At 50.2% G+C, this 19,917-nt stretch overlaps 1 protein-coding gene across 17 annotated transcripts in view; it reads right to left on the bottom strand.

The window, feature by feature from the left end:
* ZNF618 (zinc finger protein 618) overlaps positions 1-19,917 on the bottom strand; it is a 171,539-nt gene that overhangs the window by 81,683 nt on the left and 69,939 nt on the right. For 16 of the 17 annotated variants that reach the window (XM_054220261.1, XM_054220268.1, XM_054220266.1 and 13 more), the window contains exon 2: positions 16,877-16,920. In XM_054220261.1, coding sequence (XP_054076236.1) covers positions 16,877-16,920 — 44 coding nt within the window. Of the gene's footprint in view, positions 1-16,876; positions 16,921-17,019; positions 18,124-19,917 lie in introns of those variants that run through there. The other variant, XM_054220264.1, reaches the window with a different exon arrangement.

The raw sequence follows: 19,917 nt of genomic DNA, 5'->3' as shown, positions 1-19,917 counted from the left end.
TCTTCATCAGAGAGGTGTTCCAGTCCCCTCAGCATCTTTACGGACTCCCTATTTTTAATACTGGTTATTAATAAATTCCAACATGCAATGCAAAGATAAAATAATTGCTGGTTCAGTCTGTGCAGAAGTCAGAAGAACTGAACATATAACAATAGCTTAGACTATCTGAAAAACAGAGATTTTGACGACTGTGACATATTTAGAGTCATGTAAACACTGGGAACCGCTGAAGGTGTTTGAAAACATTTTAAGCAGAAGTAATAGATAAAATTAAGTGAAAAATAGACTGAACTTATGGATGCGAGTTATGAGACCATACAACAGTGAAAGAGAAGGAAATCCCATGACTTGGAACTTCATAGAAAGTCAGAACAAAGTACGAATGTTAGAAAACTAACACCTGCAATGGTTTCTGACAGGAGGCATGAAGCTGGTAGAGAAATCAAAACGCTGCAACTGCAGGCGGAAGCGCCCAGCGGGTGATCGGGGAGGATGGAGACGAGAGGAGCAGATGAACGAAGAAAACAATCTTCTGCAATAATTACTGCACAACCTCCTCCACGGACATGGAGCTGCTCTTTCAAAATGGGTCAGTCACATCATATTGCCAGATATTTTATTATTCATCCCTCCATTCTCATTATGGAATGAAACGTACAATTAATAGCCCCTAAACAGCGAGAATTAGCCTTGACCTGCCCCCCCCCCCATTGCCGTCCTCCTCACACACACTCCCCCCATGCTCCCAACATCATACGGGGCTTTTACAAGTGAGAAAGATGAATTAAGACAGAGAAAATGTGGTTGAAAGCTGGACGATCTTTATGGTAATATTATTGGATGCCCAAAAGGTCCATCAATCTCACCGACAGCGGCGCGGCTGAGCACCCAATCTAAAGCCAGGGGAAAGGCAGCACCGGGAGCCGAAGTGCAAAACATTCAGCAATCAGCAAAGGGTGGGATTAATTGCAAATCAATCAAACTGAGAAGGTGTGAAGCGCAAAACACTGATAAAGGCAGCAAAAGCGATAGGGTGAGGGGAAAAACAGCGGAGGAAGACCAAAAGCAAACCGGCGCAATTCCCACGGGTAGGCAGCAAGGTGAAAGCAGCGAGTGAAAGGCAGCTTTGTACCTAAAGGGAAGGGAAAATGCCTCAGCTATAGATGATACAGAAACCTCTACTTGCCAATCCCGGACAAAACAACAGAAAAATCAATGCAGGAGCCAAGTCATGTGGAATTAAAAGCTAATACAACTAGCAGCGAGGCTAAGGATACGGCTTTCGGAGAAGATTATAAATTGGGTAAGAACCTAAGGGACCTTCTGACAGCGCTCAGCTTTGCATCGCGCCCCGTTCAGATAGAAACCAAAGCAGCAGGACGCGACACGAAGCGAGCGATGGGCCATGAGCTGCAAGGCAAAACCTCAAGGGGTTTTGCTCCTGAGCGGGGGTATTTCCACAGAAGTGGTTGCTGTGGGGCAGATTTATTCGTGCTCTGGAATTAAACTGAACATCTCTGTTGCTAAAAACGACTGGTGACCCAAGGCCGGCGGAGCCATCGCTCCCTACGCTGGCTCTGCCCAAACCCAGCAGTCGTAGCGTAGTCAAACGCGTCCAGGGTCGTGGGTGCACCCACGAAGAGTACCCACGGTGCTGAGCCGTGATCCCCGCAGGCAGGTCAGGCTGCAGCCACACAGAGCCACGCTCTGACCTAAACCACTACGACAATTTTCGGATACAGATGCCTGAGATCGAACAAGGAGGCGATTTTCTCCCTGTAGGAAGCCGTGGTGAAGCCCGTCCCAGTGCAGACGGAGCACCCTCGTTTTTAAAAGGTGATTAGAAAAGCTGGAGACGGTCCAAAAAAGAGGCACTGAAATGGTTCGAGACTGGGAAAAGATATTTTATGGCTTTGCGAGACCAAACAACTTAAATCTGTTTCTCATGCCAAAAGGAAGACTGAGAGATGATTTGATTGCAGCATATTATCATCTTCATGGGGAGAAAATACTGCCTTTCCTTAATTTGGCAGGGAAGAGTAGAATACGAGCTCATCGCTGGAAGCTGGAACCAGTTGAAATGAGGCATAAAATATTAGCACGGATGGTGGTCCACTGGAACAACTGTTTTCCAAAGGATGTGCTCAGGGAGAACAAATCTCTCCAAGTCTCAAACCCGGAGTATCTGTATCTGGCCGGCCCCGGGTTACTGGGCTCCGTACAGATGTGCACTGGCCAGAGCTGGTGGCCTGAAGCTGTAGGAATATATCAATTATTAGACCAGACCGATGGACCCTCAAAAACGTTGTTCTTCACACTCGATGACTTTCTGGATCCATCTCTGCCAAGAAAGTAACTTCCCGGCTGGGCTGTCTGCTCGTAGGTGGGACCTAAACCTGCAGATACGAATTAAAAGCAATGCTGTTCCCCTGACGCTGCCCCGCGTGTCCCAGGCCTGAGCAGGTACTCAGTGCACAGAAGGACACCAGCCCCAGATACTTGAGCAGCTGTCCTCTGCATGATTTCATGGCACAGAAGCCCCGAAAAGGAGCCTGTAGATCCTTTCGAAAACAAAATACGCAAAACCATAAAAAAACACAGGACCACTGGATTTTTACAACAATCTTAGAATCATAGAATAGTTCAGGTTGGAAGGGACCTTAAAGATCGTCTAGTTCCACCCCCTGCCCTGGGCAGGGACACCTCCCACCAGCCCACGTTGCTCCAAGCCCCGTCCAACCTGGCCTTGAACCCCTCCAGGGATGGGGCAGCCACAGCTTCTCTGGGCAACCTGGGCCAGTTCTTACAACAGAGACCTTCTCTGTCTTCTGATGCTTTCTAGGAGAGAAGAAAGCCGCAGCCAGCAGCTGTACGCAGGTTACAGAATGGGCACCAATGTACCCACCGCGTGTGCCAGGGGGGACCCCGCAGCCCCGGGGCTCCCCGTCCGGCACTGCGGCACCGCGTGAGGGCAGGCACTGCCCTCGGACCCAGCTCTGCACAGACCCACGGCCCGCCCAGATCCCAGGGAAAGAGCCCTAAGGTGCTGAAAAGGGAATAAATTATAAGCAGTAAGATTTTTTTTTCCCCAGATTATATGTAGCTATAAAAATAAAAATACATATATATGCATAAATGCGTGCGTTTGTGCACGTGCACACACATACATGCTTGTATACGTACAAGAAGGGTTGGTACTTGCATCTCTGGCAGCATCCCCTTGTCGCGCCCCGCTCCTACCCCCTTCTGCCACAGCAGCCCCAGGATGCCGTCTGCATCCTCTGCTGACACCCTGAGGTGCCAGTGTTTTACTGCACGGGCCAGATCCTGCTTCACAGCACCCAGGGCCCCGGCGTCCCGGCTGTGTGAGCCAAAATGCAGGAAACACCATCCCCCAACACGAGCTTTGTTCCTGACCTGCACGAGGCTGGGAATCAGTCCCACACCACCCAAGAGCGGTTTTATCTACCTTTTTCAGTGCCCTTTCACTTAAGAAGGAAGAGCTGTGTTCTTATGTCACTCTTATTATTTCATATCTCCCAGAGATCTTCTAGCCACTGCCAAGCTTTAGCCAACGCTCAACTGCAGACTCTCTCCAGCTCAATGTCCAGAAGAACACTACGGTTTTGCAAAATATCTTCAAATAAATGTAATCAAACAGCAACACAGACCCACCTTCTTTTCTTCTCCTCTGGGTGTGCTACGCCAGGGACAGAGGAGCCAGGAGACTCTGGTTACTTCACATGATGCATGAGAGAAGCACCACCAGCTGCCGACACCAGCAGGTCAAGGTGGTGGACCCCTCCTACCTTCCCTGTAGGTGGACAATATGCTCCTCATCCCTATCCTCACAGCCTCCAAAGCATTGATGAACAGATTACCCAGGAGAACTTGTCTGGAGACTCCAAAACAAGATCCTGACGGGCAATGGGATCGACTCTTTACTGGCCCTTGCTAGCAGTGACAGAGAAAGCGGTCCCCAACGGCACAGCATCACAGAGATCATCACTCACACGACGACTGTCCGGTGACGGTCCAACCTCTCATTCTGCTTGGACACCACACCCAAAATGCTCCCCAAGCATGAAGGTGGGTCCCTTTCCAGGCCAGGAGGTGCAGGGCTGACAAGAGCAGCTGCTGCAGATGACAATACGCCCCAACGGCGCAGCAATGAAACCCACGGAGCGGGTCTGAGCTCTCAAAAAGCTCACTTGTGTCTCTGCTGGGGGCTACACAGCTTTGGAGAGAGAAGGTGGCAGCAATGGTGGAAGACAGCACTCCTAGCAAGAACTAGCATCATCCACGGAGACCACTTCCTTCTGGTTCCATGTGAAATCCAGTTAGTGCTCCTGTCACTCGAGCAAAACTAGGATCAGTTGAGGCTTCTTGGATCTGATGCTTGACTTGCTGAAGTGATGCTGCGTCGATCTGGGTATAATTGTCCCCAGGGTGCAGGGGTGAGCTGGGCTGAAGGAACGATCCTCATGGGACAGCAGAGTTTGAAGCCTCTTGGTTTAGCTGGGGAAACACTACCAGCATCATAGAGCAAAATGGGAAAGAAAAGGAAATTACCAACACTGGAAAACAGCAGAACCAGGTTTCACTCAGGAGACAGCATTCGCCACAGTCTCCATCAAGCACGGCATCAAGCCAGGAGGGAAGGCACGCGCTGACCCAAGAGAGGTGACCCAGTAAAACATCATTTCTTTACCATTTCTTTGGTCCTTGGATGTTGCATCCCTTGCGAGCCCATGACACTGCACTTCTGAGCAGCACAAAGAGCCTCCAACTCGAGATGAGGATAAAGCGGCAGCAGATCCAGAACACACCGCTTCTCCAGAAATTCCCCCCAAGAGCCACGGTGACAGAGAACGTGCTGCCTGATGGAGGGAAGAAATCGGGCCCCAGCACCACCGTGTCCAGATCTGGTTCTGCCATTCCTCTCCTGCTTGCAGCACCGCCGGAGCTGATGCACAACTGCCGGAAAGGTGTCAAAGAGGATGCGTAAGAATTGTCAGTTCTGCAGATGCCAAGGCTGGAAGGATGTCTTACTGGTTTTGGGTGCGGCCACACAGAGAGAAGAGAACTACGCAGTTTCCAGGATGTCAGCTAAGTCAAACGTCAGTACTTCGTGCTGGAAGCAGAATTACTCCCCAACACGACTGTAAGGTGACCGTGCCTCCGAGCGCTGTGACCGCAAGGCACAGAGCTCACACTGTGCTAACCCAGAGATCAGCCCCATCTCCTGAATCGCTGCGGGCTCTGCCGGGTAACAGACTGGTACCAGTGATGTGGTCACAGCCTCCACTTGGTGGAGACAGCAGCGCACAGGAACTACAGGAGAACCTACCATGAGTCAGATCCCACTCCTGCAGCCATCCATCCGTCTCCTGGTGGCTCTGAATGCAGACCTCAGCCTCACGCCATCACTTTTCTGGGTGAAACAATGCAATTTTACAGCGTTCAAGTGTGGCCTTCCAGGGATCAGCTGCAGTTCCCTCTGCAGGTCCAACCTGCATTTAACATCCATGGCATGATGTTCCCTGGGAAGAGGACCTTCTTCAAACAAAGCACTGTTTGCACAGGACAAAAACTTCTCAGAGAAATCAGAGCAGAGGTTAGCAGAGCGCACAGGCACATCTGCCTTGAACCCTACCTCCTTCCACAGGGTGCATCTAACAACTTCTCCGTGTCTTTGAGCTTTCCTGGGGAACACCAACCTCCTTTGCTGTTTAATGTCTTGTCTTTACTGAGCTGTGGAGTTTGGCAATCCAAGAGGCTCTTCCTTCCTGAGGAGAGGAGGCAGAAGCCTTGGGATCACACGCTGCTCACACCGTCACTCAATGGCGTGCCTGGCTGCTCCTACAGGTGAGGTACTGCTTCATTTTCCAGAACAGACTCTATGGATTTTAAACATTAAAGAGGCAAACAAACACTGCACTTGCATGTATCACTCCTGCGACTAAGTAGGCCACATAGCCAATTACTGTATTACCAGCTCTGCCATCTCACAATGCTCATTTCAACATTGCTGCCTGCTTTGATCATCAGACTTTCATCTTCCGATGACGTTACGGCCACTTTCATGTCAAATACAAGCATATGAAGGCAGAAGAGATTTAAGGAGGCCTTGATGAAGACTCATCGTGGGGAACTAGAAAGGTAAGGGTAAAAATGGGTTCCTGGGCCCATTTAGGTACAGCTTCCCTTTGTCCTACACCCACGATAGTCCACGAAGGCTTCAGGCATAGACAAATGACCACGCAAGGGGTACAATTTTGGCTATGAAGCCGAGCAGCCTGGATGATGCCTCGCTGGCGTCAGTGCAAGGAGCAATGCGAGGGCAATGCAAGGAGCTCTTCCAGCTGGAAGGACTGAAGGCAACAGCTGACCGTTCGCATCCGTCTGCTCTGCAGGACAACACTCCACCCATGAAGCCTAGATTAGACTTGAGGGAGAAGTTCTTTCCACTGAGGGTGGTGAGACACTGGCCCAGGTTGCCCAGAGAGGGGGTGGAGGCCCCATCCCTGGAGACATTCAAGGCCAGGCTGGATGAGGCTCTGAGCAACCTGATCTAGTTGAAGATGTCCCTGCTGACTGCAGGGGGGTTGGACTGGATGGCCTTTAGAGGTCCCTTCCAACCCAACACATTCTGTGATACTATGAAGCCAGCGGACCTCCTTCCAGTCGGTTTCCAAGGAGAAGCGAGGAGAAGGGGTGCAAACCAAAGAGCTGCAATATGGTGCCGTTTTCATCTTTGGAGAGTGTTTCTTTCTGGCTGCGATAAGCGGAACCAGGAATGACTGAAAGCAAATGGGGCCCATCAGCTGCTGCAGCCGGAAGAAACTCGCGTTTGCAGTTTGCTGTTTCTGATCTGGAGTAGCATTCTCATAAATAATGAAAGTGACTAAAAGCTACTTAAAAAACACACACTCCTCCCTTATGAAAGAATGAGAAAAAAACCCAATTATAAAAGGACATTTCTTCCAGCTAGGAATAATTTGTCATGTAATTCTCTGAAGACAGCAACAGAAACATGCATGCTCTGTGCTCCCTTTTGAGTGATCTGTGATTGCATATGTACTCAGATGGCTTCTAATGAGGCTATTTTTATAGCACACATCCTGCTGAGCTTTTTGGGAGGGGCAAAGTGAGATCAGTAGAGAATCAGTCTTCAACGTCAGCTCCTGTGTATTTTCTCCTCAAAAGGAGAGGAAAAGGAAACAAATGTGGAGGAGGACATACCGCTCTGAATCAACACCTACAAACAAAGCTCTTCCGCCCCAGCAGCAAACGTGGAGCATCTTCAGTTTTTTCCTGGACGCCACTCAAGCTGGAAGAACCAGAGACGCATCACTAATGCCTGGATGAGGTCGGTGATGGGGATACCCAGCTCCCCTGTGGCTGAGCATCCTGTGCCCATTCACACTACTGAAACCCGCTCTTGTACGGTCCTGGGTGCGAGAGGTTCAGAAGAGTGCAGTAAGGAGGACCACGCAGCGGGCACCTGAAGGAACCTGCTTTGCAGAGCCCACCAGGACAATACCATCAGTATGATCTTACAACTCGTCTTCTTGAAACCAACGTGCAGCTGGCTCGTCCCACGCCAAATCAAAAGGCTGGCAGAAAGGAAGCGAAAAATGGGGGAGGCTGAAACCGGGCTCAGTTTCCAGATGTTTGCCATGGTTTTAAAAGAACCAGAAGGCTCCTGCCATGACTGGAGCTGAGGGCTGTGGAATAGGCAGAACAGATGTAAATGAACTCTCATTTTACATGGAGATGATGCAAGCAGAGACCGAAAAAGAAAGATGTAAATTTAAAATCTGCTTGTCTGATAAATTATTTGTGGTGGCCTTCCTACCCCCTCCCCAGAGCTCTCGTTTGCTCCCTGGAGCAGCCCAGCTGCGTGGGCACCGTGCCTTGCACCAGGAGGAGGGAGGTGGAGCAGGTCAGGAAGAAGAGGAACCGCCTGGTGTCCTTCACCGGGGACATCTCTTTTGCAGACTTTACTAGGCAAAATATTTTCAAGTTCGGTATTAAAACAGAGAAAAGATGGGAGCTATTTTTTCCAGTGTTACAGCTGAACGCTTTGCTTCTAGTCTCCGTGCCTCCATGCTTCAGCTTTCAGATCTTCCCTCGCAGACTTGAAAGCCAAAAAGACCGACGTGCTCATCCAACGTGGCCCCCTCTGCCACAGCTCTCAGAGCTGTTCCTCTCTCAAAACCACATCAGCAGCTTCAGCCAGTGCCTCTTTCACAGAGCCCGTCTTGATTTTGATGCGCAAAGTGCTGGAGTAACTATTACATTTCTGTGTCCCTCCTCTGAGTAATTATTTTCCAAAACAGGCACCGTACTTCCAGCGCGGACTGATGCCTCCGGCCACTGAGCCACCCTCCACTTGGTTTGCTGGGAAAGAGATTCTGGTACCAGAATCACCCCTCCACAGGAGGGAACCACCTCTTCTGCTGTCTCTTGACCGAAGCAAAGCAAACACACTTCCTTAATGAATACTGTGTACGCACTAAAATATGCCTTCTAATTCCTGACTCTTTCCAGGAGCATTTGGGAGCCTGTCCACACTTTGAAGCGTGGATGCCGGAGCAGGACAAGGTATGCCACCAGCACTCTGAATGACCGACACGGTGGCAGCACATGTTGGTGTACATGTCTAAAACCCAAATTTTCTCTTGGTCACAGAGTGGTACAAGGAGTTCGTGGTCACTCATGTTCCACCAGATTTCAGTTCTCTTCAAAATCACCACTTTTCAAGATGCCACTGTACATTCTCCGAGCGTGGGGTTTAACCGCTGAAAGCAAACGCTTTGGGAAAAACCTGCTCACTCATTCTCTGAAGGTGTTTTGGAGAATGAGAACTCCTTCCTCCATCAGTGGCAGAGCAGTGAAGACTTGTTAAAAAACGGAAAAAAAGGAAAAGCTGGTGAGAGCTTCAGGGCAAGTTCCATGTGCAACATGCTCATGTAAACCTCATGCTTCAAGGACTTCAAGGTCACTGCTACGTTTGCAAGTGTTACTTCAAATCTCTCTACTTGTTTTGTCCATGGTCCTATAGGCTCCATCCTTGGTTGACCGGTTGTTTTTTCTTCCCAAGGCTGGGGGATCCATCCTTTGCCATACGTGACTTTGTATACGTGACTCACCTATAAACTGTCCAAAATAAGGTGAAGCTAACCAGGATGAATGTGCAACTCTCAAAGGCTGTGAGCCCCATGCTCCACTTCAAGCAATTATCTGGGGCCATCGCACTAATTGGGCACACAAAGAAAATTTCTGAGACAAGAGAGTAGGCCCAAACCCCTGTCCTTATCTGGCACACATTCAACTTTTCTGCTTTCTCCCCCTAAAATAAACTGAAATGAGAGCACGAGACCACATCCTTCTGCAGGCAGAAGTACAACAGTGACTGCCATTTAGGTTTTCCTGGAAGAAATCTGCTCAATAAATACCAATACTGTTACGGAGCTCATAAATTCTGAAGGACCTAAAGGCCTTTTAGAAGAGAGATGCCCCAAGTAGGATCACTTGGTCACAGGATCGCTGCCTCTAAAGGCAGCCAGCTCTTAAAAACGGAGGCAAAGCTTCCAAAAACCCCCAAATAACTAATGCAACACTTGGTGGTGTGGTGTGGTGTCAGTGCTGAAATATGGGGAAAACAAACAAACAAAGCAGCGTAATTTTTCCAATTATCTTGGTCTACTAAAACACACAACCTTTCCTGACAACAAACACCGCTTCAGTAAGTGTACGAGGAATTTAACCGTGCGTGCGTTCCTCCAGGGACGCTTGGCAGCTTCAAGTCCTTCAGAAAAGGTAAAACTCCAGGCCCAAATCAGGCTGCCTCTCCTCTAGAAATTAAACATTGAAATACAAACCAGAACAATAGTCAAGAGCCACAAAGAATTCCTAAGGTATTAGCAAAACAAATTCCCTTCAGTCCTTATTAGGAATATCTTGAGGATGGTTTGAAAAGTCTAACCAAATATAAAAAAAATTTGGCTTATCCAACAAAAAACAAACGCGCGCCGTTTGCCAAAAGCAAAAGAATTCAGTCAGATAAAAAATGCGACATACAAATGATGCAGGTTAAAAACTAAATTTAAGATGATAATAGAATAGCTGCCAGCGTCTTTAAATTTTCAAGCATGGAAATGTCAACAAAGAAATTCAGGGAAAAACAAAGAGAATAGATTAAGGGTTTATTTATATCGGTGAAAGAGCTCTGTGCTGCTTGACTAAGAAATGACAGGGGGGGTGACAGTTGTCTGCAAACATCCGTAGGTCCCTCAACACGGCCACGAGGAGCCTTCGCCGGACCGTGCCGCCGACCCGCCGGCAGCAGCGCGGCACGGCACGGCACAGCACGGCCGCAAGATGAATGGGGTAAAATGAGCAATGGGAAAAGATGGACAGAAGAGGAGACAGGACCATGGGACCGGGAAAACTGGTGCCATCCAGCTGAAGATGTCCTGCTGCTGGAGATACGCATGCATTTAATGTAAAGAAGCTCCGGCGCTTCTTAACACCAGAACCACCCCCAGCTGGCCAGGAGAGGGGGTGACCCAAGGAAAACCATTTCCTGGTAACTTGGCCTTGCACAGGACATTAGAGCTACCATGACTCAGTACTTTACAGCTCCAGAAAGGGACATTTCTCCACCTCACACCATCTGAAGCCCTCCGAGGCTCTGGTGCCTGGCAAAGTGGTGTGGATTGCACAGAAAATCCCACGGGAGCCGGGATGCGGCTGAGCGCCGTCATCTCTTCTTATGGGTACATTTGACCTTCTTTTGGGTTTCAAGGAAACCTGCCTGGGTTTCCCACAGCTTCTGTGCTGGTCACAGTATGGAACTAACTATCCACTTCTCTTAAATTGGCCAGAGGGGACTTTTGTGGGGGGTTTGTGCTGGTTGGTTGGTTGGTTTGTTTCTTTTTGAAGATGGCTGGTGAGAACCCTTCAGAGAGCAGCACGGCTTATTAAATACCTTGCCTAATTATCTCTCTTTCTGACACAGGATGAGTCCGAGGCTCTTCATGCTGTGGGACTGAAAATCCCACAGATGGCCTTTCAAAGAAAGGGGAAACAATTTAAATAATTTTGCTTCTTGGAAACATTCAGCCCTTGGCTCGTCCCACCACAGGGTGTGGAGCCTTCTCCCAGAGTTAGGACAATAGCTTCCAGTGTGGGGACACATGGAGGTTGTCCTCCCCAAATGCTGGGGACCTGGTGAAGACTGGTCAACTGGGAGAGGAGCCTGCAGACGAGCTGGTGCCATCCCAGGGCAGAGCCTACCTTGGGTTACAGCTGCTCGGGCGGATGTGTCTGCAAACGGAGCGAGAATTGTGGGCAGGAGAGGGAAATATGCCACCGGTGAGGCTGGAGAAGGGTGAACTGAGAAGGCAATAGGTGCAACCACTTCTCAGTGCCTTCTCCTCCAGCTGGGAAGTCCCACCTTCCAAGCTAGAGACTGAAATGACCAGACTACCTCAGCACCACCGCTTGGTCTGGCGTACTGGGGAAGATTGCATCATGTCAGAGTGGGAGACCTCCAGCCAAAAGGACCCGCTGGAAACGCTCCTGCCTGCACAACACCCTGCCCCGCTCCAGGCCAGCCCTTCTGCTGGACCTCCATCTCCCAGAGACCTCCCACCCTTGTCGGGACCTCTACCACAGTGCTGTTAACGCTGCAATAAAGACGAGAGCCACCCATGCCCTCACAGCCAGCTCACAAGCCCAGAAGCTCTGGGATTCTACCTCCGTTTCGGGAGCAGAACATGCTTTTCTGCACGGCTACATCTGTGCTGCGAGCAGGTTCCCCGGCTGGTGACAGCCCTGGTGCAGACGGGGGCTGAGCTTCCAGCTGGCTCCGTTCCCTCCGCAAACAGATGCAGTTCCTATATCAGGGTCTGATTTATTCAGCAGGAGTCTCGCACATTAAGCATAGTTAAGTCTGAAAACAAATCTAATGACTTTAAAATAAATAGCCAACGGAGGACTTGAAACTAAAATTCTTCCTTCCTCTGACACCCACCACATAAACAATAATAATTATATAAAACCGTGTCTAACACATGACTACACAAGGCTCTGGTGACCAAGAAAAGCACACGCTGCTTGTCAGACATAATTGCACATTTGGTTTTTCAATTATTTCTTGTCGAGATCCAGAGCCCACCATCTGAACGCTGACATTAATTACTGGTAAGTAGTTAGTTTTACAGTAGCGTTACGTAGACTCCCAAGGATTACCCCGAGGTCGGCAGCTCCCAGCGCCGTTCCCCCACTCCCACTGCCCTCTGGTCCCTCCGAGCCTCCAGGGCTGTCACATGGACTCACACCTGTGAGTGGTACCAAATCACAGAATCATAAAATCATAGAATCACAGAATGTGTAGGGTTGGAAGGGACCTCTAAAGGCCATCCAATCCAGCCCCCCTGCAGTCAGCAGGGACATCTTCAACTAGATCAGGTTGCTCAGAGCCTCATCCAGCCTGGCCTTGAATGTCTCCAGGGATGGGGCCTCCACCCCCTCTCTGGGCAACCTGGGCCAGTGTCTCACCACCCTCAGTGTAAAGAACTTCTTCCTCATGGCTAATCTAACCCTGCCCTGCTCCAGTTTAAACCATTGCCCCCCGTCCTATCGCTACATGCCCTTGCAAACAGCCCCTCCCCAGCTTTCCTGGAGCCCCTTTAGGGACTGGAAGGGGCTCTGAGGTCTCCCCGGAGCCTTCTCTTCTCCAGGCTGAACCCCCCCAGCTCTCTCAGCCTGTCCTCACAGCAGAGGGGCTCCAGCCCTCCCAGCATCTTCGGGGCCTCCTCTGGCCCCGCTCCAACAGGTCCATGTCCTTCTTGTGCTGAGGGCTCCAGAGCTGGACACAGCACTCCAGGTGGGGTCTCACCAGAGCGGAGCACAGGGGCAGAATCCCCTCTCTGGATCTGCTGTCACGCTGCTTCTGATGCAGCCCAGGATGCAATGGACCTTCTGGGCTGCGAGTGCACATTGTTGGCTCATGTCTACCATGTGCAGAAGGGGCTTCAGAAGAAGCTTCAAGAAGCTTCCCAGTAGACAGCAGCAGGGTAAGGGATCCCCAGGCAACGTGCTGCATCCACGAGGGCCCACGTCACCTACTGATGGCATCTTCCAGTTGAGTCCCCTCCGCGTCCCCCTCGAGTGCCCAACTCTTGGTGATGCGCTCCAACAGCTAACTGCCCATCACGCAAGAAAACATCCTGCCTTTGACTGGCTTTTAATTTGCTGCCTTTTAATTTTGTTGACTGTCTCTTTTTTTTTTTTTTTTTTTTTCCCTTGCAAAAGGAGGAAAGAAGTCTCTGATCTACCTTTTCTGGAGTGTTCAAAAACACGCACAGCTTTGTCATGTTGTCTCTTAGTTGTCATCTTCTCCAAGGCAAACAGCCATCTCCTTCTAGCTCCCTTTAAGGAAGGGGTTTTTTATAAGCTCCTAATAAGTCTCTTCACTTTTTAAAATTTCCCGTTAGGAAGTGTACAGGGAGGTACAGGAACCCCACACAAGTTAATAAGGCAGGAGAAGAGCGAGTGTTTTCCACCACCGCTGATTCTCAGCGGCGAACAGCTGCATGCGCTGAACCATGTTATTTCAAAGGCAGCAGACAGGCCCGAGCGGGGCTGCGGGGGGATCGGATCAGGAAAACCCTCCGCCTTCAGAGCTTTTAACATTTACTTGAAAGAGAATAAAATCAATTCAATACAATAAATAAATAAAAATAGTATCGACCCAATACAACGGTCACCACATTAAGATCGAGCGTGCTACAGGGAAAAAAAATAAACCAAGTTGCAGAAAGGTAGAGTTGTCCCGGCAACCTTATTTTGCTTATATTTTTTACCGATATAAATTAACCCTTAGAGGCTTCCTCAACAGTTTGCAATTAGTGAGAGTTTCAAGCAGCAACAACTTTGAAAAACATCTACCTTGTATCTCCAGCCACGAACAGCCTCACGGATTTCATCAAAGACAAATTTCAACCTTCAGTCCCTGACACAGCTTTCTTGAAATACTAGATTTTTATTCCATTTTGGTTTTTTAAACGGACTTGGTCATTTTTCCCTTTTTTTGACCATCTTTGGCTCAATCAGGTAGATGCTGAAGTGGATTTCGGTTCCACTTTCCTAAAAGAACAACTGACGTCCCATCTTGCCCTTCTCTACGCAGGTACAAAACCGCAGTGATACCGGAGGGAAGCTCCGCCGCCCGACGGGCGCTCGGGTACCCTCTGGGAAGGCCGGGAGGACGCTCGGGCGCCCACGGGGGACACCCCGAAGGGTCAGCTCCCACCTGGAGACTGTGCTCACCCACCTGCTCTGCAAAACCCTGCAGTGAGAGCCACGAAACTGAGTTAAAAGTCAGAATAAAGAATTTAGGGGAATGAAACGATGCCTGGCTCCTCGCTCCTTAGCCTACGCCGTTCTCCTCCCAGCGCTTTGTTCAGGCTAATTCCCAGCGTCCCGAGGGCCAGCACTGCTGGACCACACTGATGAGCCACCCCAAAACCAGGAAAAAAAGACATTTTCCTCCGCATAGGACACACGATTCTGGTGCTGCTTCCAAAATCTACCTGCCCACCCTTCCACCCCTGCCAAGCCCAACCCAGCGGGCACCCCAGAGGCGATCCATGCCATGCAGCACCGCCGTACCAAAAACCCACCGGTAATGAGGGGATTTCATTGTGAAGCACCGAGCGGCAGAGCCGGGATGCCGGGAAAGGGGCCTCCGTGGCGGTGGGGAGCACGTGGAGGCAGGGAAGGACCCCGCACCGCGGCGTTTCAGAGCGGAGTGGGGTTTTAACATGGAAGGATGTGTTTCACCTCATGGGTAAAACTTCAGCAGCGCTTTCAAGTCTTCAGAGGGACAAGGAGGGTGCTCTGGAATCCGGTGAGCGGAGAGACGGTACCACTGGAGTGCAAAGCGGGGGACGGAAACGCAGCGTGAGCTGTGCGGGGGGCAGCAGCGCTGGTGGTCGCCGCTTCCCCGCTGAAGGTGGTGGGTGCGCGGAGAAACGCCTCGTGTCTCACCGGGGTCTGCTCCCCGCAGCGCCAGTGGCTGGCCCTGGCCAGGGTGGAGGTACCAGGCCCGGCAGCGGCGACCGGCAAACCTTGTCTGGTGCAGCGGTGCTGGTCTCGCTCCGCACACGTCTCACCGATGCAGACACAGTGGCTTCTGCCACACCATCACTGCTTCACTGCTCATGCCACTGCGGCGTTCGGGGGGTCCCCACGCTGCTGTGCCCCTCGCTGAGGAAGGGGCAGGTGATGCTCCTGGAGACGATGACAGGACGGGGTGCAGCCCCCAGCACCATGCGGACTTTCTTCCACAGCAGCCAAACTGGCTCTGGTTTTCTGTTGTCCGTCGTCCCCTTCTCCACGCTGATGTAACCCACAAACGTGCCTCAGGTACTCAGTGGTCCCCCCAACGAGCTGGGCATCATCCCACCACACGAGAAGAGAAGGCTCCGGGGAGACCTCAGAGCCCCTTCCAGGCCCTGAAGGGGGCCTACAGGAAAGCTGGGGAGGGGCTGCTTGCAAGGGCAGGTAGCGATAGGACGAGGGGCAATGGTTTAAACTAGAGCAGGGTGGGTTTAGATTAGCCATGAGGAAGAAGTTCTTTCCACTGAGGGTGGTGAGACACTGGCCCAGGTTGCCCAGAGAGGGGGTGGAGGCCCCATCCCTGGAGACATCCAAGACCAGGCTGGATGAGGCTCTGAGCAACCTGATCTAGTTGAAGATGTCCCTGCTGACTGCAGGGGGGTTGGACTAGATGCCCTTTAGAGGTCCCTTCCAACCCAACACATTCTATGAGTCTATGATGGCACCTCCCTGACTTTCTGACCATCTTCTCCAACTCCCGTGGACGTTTCCATGCTGGGCTGCAGCCCACCCCTTGTCCTGGGCCACTCCCTGGGGCATCTCCAGCGTTGCCCTTCTTTCCAGCCTGGCACCTCTAATCTCCTACATCTCCACCTATTTTTCCACAAAACCTTTTAAACCTGGAAGGTGAGTTTGCCGCTTTGCTTGTGGATGGCAGACAACCAGGAACGGGCTTTGAGCACGCACGGGACCAGGTAAATCCTACTGTCACCAAAGCCACACTTTGCTCTCAGCTCCCACCACCTCCCCAGCGCCCAGCGCTGCTCTGCACAGGAAACCCAGCTACGAGGAATTTGCCAAGGAAGGAAAGCTGCCCCTTCGTCCATGCTTCCCCAGCTCTGGACTGATTTCCATCGAATAGACATGGAGAGGGACCAAGAAGCACCATCTTTCCTGCATCCCAGCACACCCAGCAAGGCGAGATGCCCTACAGCATCAGCAGGAGGGGTGGCAGCAAATGGACACGTGGAGCAGAGTCCCCTATGTGGGACCTGACATGTCCTGTACCCACCGGAGTGGGAGCAGCAGAGAACACCCCTTGGTGGGATCTGAGAGGGCTGGGGTGGGGGGACGCCCCCATCCTCTCCTCTCGCATGGGAGCAGGAGTGTCCGCACCCAACCGCCACAGCATGGCCCAAGGTCTCCATCCAAGAACCTCATCCTGTGATGGTCTTTGCACCCCGGGGTGGGCACGGGGCTGGGGGGGCTCAGCTGTCCCATCCCGCACTGCATGCAAACATCCCCTCGCTGCCCACATGGCCAAAACGATCCTTCTTGCATCTATCATTTCAGTAAAATCCAAGAACGCGTGTATGGATCCTGTGCTCTAAACAGCTCCCAGCTCATCCCTCTTGTGCGGTCACCCTTCGTCACCCATCTCCGAGACGGAGAGCCCCATCCGAGCAGAGCCACGTCTGCCCACCACGTCCCACCCCAGCAGAGAAAACCATCCACCTACCTGCTGGAAGAGCTCCTCCGCCCACTGCTGTTGCTCTCGTCGGCCTAAGGGGGCAAAAAACATGGGAAAAAAAAGGCTGTTTAGGTTAAGAAAGGCAAGACTGTCCTCCAAACTCTTCCTGCTAGCTCGCTGCACCGAAATACCTGGGGCTTTTCCATTGTGAGTTACACTCGTGCCCCGTGTTGGTGGGACACGTCGTGCCCTGAAGGTCTGCAGGAGGCCAGGGCAGGGCTTCAGCCCCAGCCCCACCACGGGGGCCACCTTCTGAGCCGATTCCCTCCGGCTGCTCTCGCGCAATTATTTTATCGCGCTTTACCCAAGTTTAAAGTAACGATCCCTCCTATGCAAAAATAAGCTATTTGCAGGAGGGAAATAAGGCAAAAATAGCCAAATTCAACGCTGTGTCCAAGCTGAGATGGCCCCGCTCCTGGATTAGAGGGGCAGGTCCAGCCCACCTCCCTTCGTTAGCGACGAACTGCCTAATTGAGCCCCTCCGGGCCATTAGCAGGGAGTAACCAGGGTCTCCTCCTTTCCGCCTCCTTCCCCCGGCTCTCTGATGAGAGCCTTCCTTGGAAAGACAATATTATTCCAAACCCAGAAATTTTATTTCTGAATTTGTGCAAATACAAGTTAAAAGATATTAGCTGCATTTCACATTTTGTGCAAATGGCAGAAACAGGCAATTCATGTGCAGCAGGATGGGGGCTAGCCAACGATTTCGATAAAATAAACCCTTTTTTAATTTAAATGCTAATGCACTGAATTAAAATTTAATAACTGAGGAAATTGAAAAGCCGAGCAGGAATATTGGAAATAAATCCAAGCAGAAACAGCTGAAATTAAAAATTCTAGAGAGTGGGAGGATAGCAGCTAAGCTGTCTTATATGATTACATTTTTTTTTAGGGTTTTTATTTTTTTTTTTTTTTCAGAACGAAGGGGGGAAGGAAAAAAAAATCCTATCTTTGGCTGGCTGTAGGGCAGTAAATCGAGAGTGCTGTGATTTATTGCTCAATTTTCCTGAGGGAAAAAGGCTTTCTTTCATGCTGAAATATTTCATAAATTTCAAGCCAGCATAAATTCTTAATTTAAAAGTTATGGAGGTCACATTTAGTGCACTGGTGCAATTCTGAAATCTTAAAGGAATAGCAACCGAAAATTGCAATTTGATTTTATTTTTTTTTTAATTCGTCCTGTGAAATTTTGTTCAAAGGGATTCTCCGAGTTACACAAGGCAGCAACACGTCCTGCCTTCTGAAGGTTTAAGAAAACCACTGGAAATGAAGAGATAAAAATCTAATTCAATTACAAAAAAGGGGGTTTTTTTATTATTATTATTATTATTGTTAGCCACTTGAGGAATTTCTGTTAAAAAATTTCCTCCCTCCATTGCCTGGGAAAAGCCAGAAGGGAGGAGCTGACAATGTAATTGCTTCTGTTAGATCTCCAATCTTTTGTGAGCACTGATATGTTCATTTGTTATACAGCTGTTCAGCTACAGAAAGGATGTCGGAGCACCCATAATTCAAAGCAATCAATCAAAAATTAATGATTTGTCATGCTTACACAATGGAAAAAAAAAAAAAAGGGAAAAAAAAAAAAAAAAGCTTTATGGGTTCCTGCAACTGGTAGATTGCTCAAACCTTCGGGGCATTTTCTAGAAGATTAGATCTGTGTGTACAGGAAAAAAAAAAAAAGGGAAAAAAAAGGAAAAAAAAAAAAAAAAAAAGGAGATTTAATGTACAGCCAGGGCAGAAACCTTGCAGGGTGCTGGTGCTGGGGCATCGCTGCTGTCCCACATCCCCCAGAGCCGCGCTTTGCTGCCATTCCCGTCCGTTTGAAGGGCTTTCTGCTCAACCCAACCTCACAAGTCCCCCCCCCGCGAGCCACATTCCCCAGTCGCAGGGAAACTGCCCCGGCTCCTGCAATTATAATTCCACGTGAAAAACACCCGCTGAATGTAAAGGTCGCCTGGACGAGCGCTCGTGGAAGCCGCAAAATGCAGAAGCCAAGGCTAAAGGCACCCCCTTGACTCCACACCACCTGCAGGACCACCCCAGTCACAACACCAAACGTCAACCCAAATATTACCAAAAAATTAAAATATTTCCATTTGGGAAGCACACAGCAAACCTCAACTTTGGAAAACCATGTGAGATTGCAAAGTTATTCATCCTCCTGGTGAGCAAGAATTTCTTTACATACACATGAATTTTGGGAACTCGTTGTACCAGGACTGTGCTCCTGACGCGAAGCCTATCCGTGTCCCGATGCCGTATGTTATTCCTGGGCACACACACACACGTGTTAGCTGGGGCCTCCGGTGCCATTTACCGCCCAACCGAACGCAAGTATTACTCTGCGAAGGATCACGCGTGTAATTCATTTTATGCTCCTTTTCATATTTGTATTTGGAGTTGAGCGAGTGAATTCCTGGAAATAAATGACACGGTGACATGGCGACTGTGGCCTCTGCACTTCCCGACCATCACCAACCGCCTGCACGGCACCTTCTAGGGCCAATATGTGATCTTATTATTTACTTCTTTTTTGGCTTACCTTCCCCATTCTGGGTGTGTCTGCCCTGCCCCATTTTCCCCTTCTGTCCTTTTTTTTCAAAAAAAATTCTTTTCTAATGCCTATTTTCTGGCTTTTTGACTTCTTCTCATGAGCGATTCATGGACTCCCCTCTCTCGAGACGTAGCACATACTAGTGCAGAGGACAAGAAGTCCATGAGGAGCACAGGGAGGGAGGGTGCGGCGGTGCGACCCCACCAGCACTGGGGAGGGGCGTTCTTTATTTTAAAAGAAAAAAAAAAAAAAGAAACAAAAGGAACCACAAGAAATAAGAGTGCTCAATCTAGATGGTCCCACACCGGCCAAGATGCTCTTGGAGAGGGGGCATCTCCTGGGCGTCTCCGTGGGGGAAACACTCAAAACCCACCGATGGAGATGGGCAGAGCTGGCGCGGTTGGGTTTGGGCTGTTGCAAGCCCACGGCTGACTCCTTCGTGTGGATCCATTAGACCTCACCAGCAAGCCAA

Source organism: Rissa tridactyla, chromosome 14 (genome assembly GCF_028500815.1).
Source record: "Rissa tridactyla isolate bRisTri1 chromosome 14, bRisTri1.patW.cur.20221130, whole genome shotgun sequence".
Lineage (NCBI taxonomy): Eukaryota > Metazoa > Chordata > Aves > Charadriiformes > Laridae > Rissa > Rissa tridactyla.
The sequence above is the reverse complement of the archived record's forward strand: the minus strand, read 5'-3'. Positions and strand labels throughout refer to the sequence as shown.